The sequence below is a fragment of the Garra rufa genome, chromosome 19, assembly GCF_049309525.1.
Source record: "Garra rufa chromosome 19, GarRuf1.0, whole genome shotgun sequence".
Classification (NCBI taxonomy): Eukaryota; Metazoa; Chordata; class Actinopteri; order Cypriniformes; family Cyprinidae; genus Garra; species Garra rufa.
In genome coordinates, this window is record NC_133379.1 from 27,493,745 (window position 1) to 27,500,362 (window position 6,618).

Consider the following 6,618-nt stretch of genomic DNA (forward strand, 5'->3'; position numbering starts at 1 on the left):
AGAGAGATAAAACTGATAGCTCTTTGATTGTGACTCTGACAGTCTGACAACGTTTGAAGTCAGATAAGACTTGGAAAGTATGAAGCTATGAAACGTTCTTCAAAAAATATTGAAATATATATATATCATCCAGGTCTGATGGGTACTGCAGTGGTGCAGAAGGACAGGAAGTGGTTTATGTACCTTCCAGGTTGTTCAGGGTACTTCTGTTTGCAGTAGGCTTCCAGAGAAGCATAGACCTTCTCTCTCAGCGCCTCCACCTCACCTGGGTTTGACAGGCCTTTGGAGTCTGAAATAGTAGAAGATGCATAACAAAGTTAAGTTTTCGGAGTAGGAACTGTACTTTAGTGCTCCAGCACATCCTTAAGCACACGGCGTTCTAATGGAACCGAACCAATGTCTTCAAAATACTGAATGTTTCTCAATTCCTAACACTAATTCTGCTTTTGAAAGTCTCTAATTAGGAAAATGACAGCGAAGGAGAGACAGAGGAGAGGTCTGTCCTCAGAGAATAAGCACTGCGCTGGACTTATCCTCATTAATGAATGGGAGATCATTTCATGGCAGTGATGGTGGGGTTTCTCTTTATTCTGGTGTACAAAGGCCAATGTTGAACAGATATAATAGAAATTGACAGGAAATTATTGGACACTGAGCAGGTGAATGGGATTAGGGAACATCACAAGCAATTTAAAATCGCATACAATATTGATTTCAAGAACTTAATGGTCCACTGAAGTGCTTTGAAAAGCTGCGTTATTCTATGTGTTGACGTAATTTCAACCGAAACAGGAAGACAATGCAGGACATACGCAGCAGAAAATACTAATTCTATGAACAAGTGACTGATTTCAGCCGCAACTTCAGCGTGTAGGGGGCGGGACGCTTTGGAGAACATTTGTTCTAGAGAACATTTGATTGGACAGAAAGTTTAATGAGAAGCTGTGTGCAGTGCACACAGCATTACACAGCAAGTTTATGAGTTGGCTTCAATACGCTGAGTTTTCCACCAACTGGCAACCCGGGGTGTCAAATTAATTGGTTTTGTTTGTAACCTTAGCATGTTTTGTAATCTGTAAATATATTATGGTGTTTATATGCTTTGGTACAGTCAAAAAATGACATACAACACCTTAAAGCTATAAGTCTTTAGATTTTAATCATTAGAAACATTTTTGACTGGTAGCATCATGGGGGTAGTACCTGGGTTGAAAAGGACGATGGCTCGAAGGCACCCTAGCTCTGTTTTATCCATCTGCATGTCTCTCATCTTGGACACCAACTCTGTTAGCACTCTGAATATAAGAGAAAACAAACAGGTTAAGACTAAAAATGGATTGAATAATGCCATTTTAGGATGTCATGATCAATATATGAGAACACAGTCTCCCTTTTCTCACACTAAATGAAAATACATCATAAAACAAGACATTGTTAACTCTCTAAGGTCTAAACATTTTTTTTAAACCTAGAAAATGTCTTTTTAATTAAAAATTTTATTTTGTTGTTTTTACTTCATTTTATATTGTAGAATTGTTATTATTATTACTAGTATTTATTTATTTATTTTTAGTTTTACATGTAATTGTAAAAACCTTGATGTTCAAATGTTAAAAAAAAAAGAAATTAAAAAAAAAGGTTGCACCGCTTAAAAATGGCCCAGTTGATTTTTATAAACAAAGGAAACTGCAACAAAATCAGCTGTTGGGAAATGAGACACGTGGACAGATACTACTATATTACTGCTCTAACTGGCAGTGACTGTCAAATATCAATATGTGACCCTGGACCACAAAACCAGCCATAAGGTTAAATTTTACAAAACTGAGATATATACATCATATGAAAGCTCAATAAATAAGCTTTCTATTGATGTGTGGTTTGTTAGGATAGGACAATATTTGTCTGAGATGCATCTATTTGAAAATCTGAAATCTGAGGGTGCAAAAAATCAAAATACTGAGAAAATCACCTTTAAACTTGTCCAAATTAAGTTCTTAGTAATGCATATTACTATTCAAAAATTACATTTTGATATGTTTACAATAGGAATTTTACAAAAAATCTACATGGAACATGATCTTTACTTAATTTCCTAATGATTTTTGACATAAAAGAAAAATCAATAATTTTGACCCATACAATGTATTTTTGGCTATTGCTACAAATATACCCCAGCGACTTAAGACTGGTTTTGTGGTCCAGGGTCACATATTGTCTCAATAAAATGTCTAGATTGGCATCACTTCCTCTGATCCAGAGGGTGACGTCTCCTTCTACAGTCTTGGCCTCTGTGTGACCGTGTGACGCCATACACACTGGTGTGAGGCAACCTCGTTCCCACTCTTAACACACACACTAATTGAATTGGCCTCTTGGAACAATAAGTGGAGGGGTGGGGAACTTCAGCCCAGTGTTTAAGTCGAGCATCCACTTCATTTGTGGCACGGCTGTCACTAGCAGGAGAGCTGATAAAGAAACATTATCAGGGCTGCGCATCTTAATGCAAGCGGCATTAACACTGAAATCCATTCTTCCAGGAGTCAGGCGTATTCTAATCGGTAAAGCTGCCTCTGGCGCTGAGAGCGGAGTGGAGTCTTGAACCACGGTGCTGCAGACCTAACAGGGGATGTTAATGTCCAATTACCGTGAATACAGATTTTTTGTTACAGTCATGACTTTCTTAATCAGTATTTCTCTTGTTTTTCAGTAACAATATCCTCGAATACAGTTGAAGTCAAAAGTTTACATACACCTTGCAGAATCTGCAAAACGTTAATCATTTTAGCAAAATAAGCGGGATCATACAAAATGCATGTTATTTTTTTTATTTAGTACTGACCTGAATAAGATATTTCACATACAAGATGTTTACATATAGTCCACAAAAATAAAAATAATAGTTGAATTTATAAAAATGACCCCGTTCAAAAGTTTACAAACACTTCTTAATACTGTGATGTTCCCTGAATGATCCACAGCCGTGTTTTTTTATTTAGTGATAGTTGTTCATAAGTCCCTTGTTTGTCCTGAACAGTTAAACAGTTCTTTGATTTTTCAGCATATTTTGTGTATATTTTTGTGTATCATTTTCTATGATCCCTCTAATTTTGCTAAAATAATTAACATTTTGCAGCTTCTGCAAGATGTATGTAAACATTGACTTCAACTGTAAGTTGTAAATAAGACATGTTTTCAGTAAATATGCATGGTATAACAAAAAGGTAGCTAGTAGCTTTATTGCACAGCATTGTTCAGGTTTTTGTGGGCAGAGATACAGAATAAAGCCCTTGGCGTCACTGGGTATATCCTCCATATTTTTTGATTTCATCATAAATGACACACAAATGGATTTCCTTTAACATTTTCTGTCTGAGCACTCGACCATTTCTGCATGACCTCTGTTGCCAGCATGGATGCATATTTAATGAATATCGATGTAAATCGATAGAAAGCTCGCTTCTCGCTGCCCTTCTGTCTCAGCGTTCCGCTGGCAGAAATGTCAAGGTTTTCTCTTCTGCCCTTGTCATGAAAATTTCTAGTATGATCATCTCTTTGAATACGTTCCATATAGCCAAAGCTTCATATATTATCAAAAACAAAACATATAATATTAATAAGTATTATATGTATTATTTAAAGGGATAGTTCAGCCAGAAATTAACACTCTATCTTTAATTACTCACCCTTATGTCATTCCGAACCTGTAAGACCTTTGTTCATTTTCGGAACAAAAATTAAGATGTGTTTGATGAAATCTGAGAGTTTTCTGACCCTGCATAGACAGCAATGCAACTGACACGTTCAAGGCCCAGAAAAGTAGTAAGGACACCTTACTACTTCTTTGCGCACAAAAAGTATTCTCATAGTTTCATAAAATGACTACCTTTCTGGACCTTGAATGTGTCAGAAAGCTCTCGTATTTCATCAAAAATATCTTAATTTTTTTGTTCTGAATATGAACGAAGGTCTTAAAAGTTTGGAATGACATGAGGGTGAGCCCTTTTTAGATTTTGGTTTTGGATTATAGATTTTGGTTTTAATAGGTCAGGTAAATTGAAACACAATGGTGATCCACAAGGTGGGCCAATATTATAAGTATCTTTCCAACCTGTCAAATATGGCTCCTACTCCGGCACTGTGGGCGCTGTTCCGGTGCACGTGCAATCCTGTGGCCAACAGTATCCCATCTTTCACTGCTATCGAACGATGTGAAAATGACGCAATGAGGAGCTCATTCCATCCTGAGAGAGACACATGAAATCATCATTAAACATTTCACACAGAAAGAGTGAATGAAGCCAGCATCTGAGTGACAGGGCTCCTTTAACTAGTCTGCCTAGCAACTACCCCACTCCCCTCATTTCCCCAGAGTTGAGCTTGGGAAAAGCTGAGATGTTTTCATCTGTGAGACAGCAGAACTAAAGGGGTTATTTATAGAAAACCTGAGAGCACAGAGAGAGAACGAGAGAAGACCTTCTCAACATGCTCTTCAGCTTGTTCTGAGAAGATAAGCATGACTTGCTAATACAATGGGCCATAAAGGAAATTAAAAGCGAAGCAGTTTATTCGTAGAATGGTGGTCTACTGAGCATCTATTTGTCTTGGTCGTACTTTGTCAACTTCTTAGAAACTCACTCGTAAATCTCTTGCGACAGAACAACTGACTTTCCTCAAATCAGTGGTGTACTGTAACTAAGTGAGGACACCTGCCCCTTTTACTTAGCACTATATTACCCATGGAGACTTTATCCCCCCCCTTTTTTAATATTTTACGTTCATTTTCATATAAAAGCACTTTTCTGAAACCTTATGCCGCGTAAAAACCACGTCGCATTCCCTCACCTTTTTCAAAACCAAAATAACTGCCAACCCAGACAGCATTTTTGGGGATCAAAGTTATATTTAGAACCTAGAGTCTAGTCTATGTGGGTAGCACACTAGCTTAAAGATACAACAGTAGAAACTATATAGCTAATTAACAAATATCTAATGCCAATACATTTTCCAAATACACACTACCAGTCAAAATTATTAATTTTAGTTTTTTAAAGAAGTCTCTTCTGCTCACCAAGCCTGCATTTATTTGATCTAAAATACAGCAAAAGCAGTAATATTGTGAAATATTTTTTACCATTAAAAATAACTTCTTTCTATTTGAATCTACTTTCAAATGTATTTTTTTCTGTGATCAAAGCATCATTACTCCAGTCTTCAGTGTCACATGATTCTTCAGAAATCATTCTAATATGCTGATTTTCTGTTCAAGAAACATTTTTATTATTATAACTATTATTATTATTTAAAACAGTTGAGTACGTTTTTTTCAGGATTCTTTGATGAATAGAAAAATCCACAGATCAGCATTTATCTGAAATAAAAAGTACACTATACAGAAATTAACACTTTCATTAAGCAGGGATGCTTTAAATGGATCAAAAGTGATGATAAACACATTTATAATGTTACAAAAGATTTCTGTTTCAGATAAATGCTGTTCTTCTGAACTTTCTATTCATCAAAGCAACCTGAAAAATTCTATTCAGCTTTTTTGAACATATACTAATACACTAATAATAATGTTTTTTGAGCAGAAAATCAGAATATTAGAATGATTTCTTAAGGATCATGTGACTGGAGTAATGATGCTAAAAATAAGCTGGAAAAATTACAGGAATAATTTACATTTTAAAATATATTCAAATAGAAAACTGTGCAGTCTAGATAGGCACCAAACTAAGTTTTGAAACACACCCACAGTAGCAGCTGAACTTTCAAAACTAATTAAATGTGACCCTGGACCATAAAACCAGTCAAAGGAGACATCCTACTGAATAAATAAGCTTTCCATTGATGTGTGGTTTGTTAGGATAGGACAATATTTGGCTGAGATACAACTATTTAAATATCTGGAATCTGAGGGTGCAAAAAATCTAAATACTGAGAAAATCACTTTTAAAGTTGTCAAAATTAAGTACTTAGCAATGTATATTACTAATCAAAAAATACATTTTAATATGTTTACAGTGGGAAATTTACCAAATATCTTTATGGAACATGATCTTTACTTAATATCCTAATGAATATCCTAAAGAAAAATAGATAATTTTGACCCATACAGTGTATTTTTGGCTATTACTACAAATATACCTGTGCTACTTAAGACTTAAAGGAGAACTCCGGTGTGATTTTGACCTAAAGTGTATTGAATCATGATACCGAGTGTGAACGTACCTTGCATATCTCATCTCGTCTTGTCCACTGCTGTCCGAAATCTGGGGTCAGTTAGCCGATGCTCACAACAGCTTGTCAATGATATTCAATCGGGCATCGAAGGAGCCATGTAAATAAATCACTGTTTTACGCCATTTACGAGGCACAAAGTAGCTCCACACTTCATCGGTAGACTTCCAAGGGCCCTGACATTTAAAACGAGACATTGAGAACTTAGAAAAAGCACCGGTAGTTTATTTACAAGTAGATTTATACAGACAGTAACCGCAAGAAGTTTAGCGCCCGCCGCCATCTTAAATGTAGTCACGATAAGTCGAGTGTCGAGCACCAAGGAAACTACAACCTGGTACGTTGATAAGCTGATAAATTCCTTGCTGATCGACA

General features: G+C 36.0%; 1 protein-coding gene across 1 annotated transcript in view; it reads right to left on the reverse strand.

Moving 5' to 3' along the window:
* Window positions 1-6,618, reverse strand: part of rxraa (retinoid X receptor, alpha a) — a 147,222-nt gene that overhangs the window by 2,063 nt on the left and 138,541 nt on the right. Inside the window, exons 7-9 of the mRNA XM_073824018.1 lie at window positions 4,112-4,244; window positions 1,204-1,295; window positions 184-289 (exon numbers count right to left, since the gene is read on the reverse strand). Of these exons, the coding sequence (XP_073680119.1) occupies window positions 184-289; window positions 1,204-1,295; window positions 4,112-4,244 (331 nt within the window). The remainder of the gene's footprint in view (window positions 1-183; window positions 290-1,203; window positions 1,296-4,111; window positions 4,245-6,618) is intronic.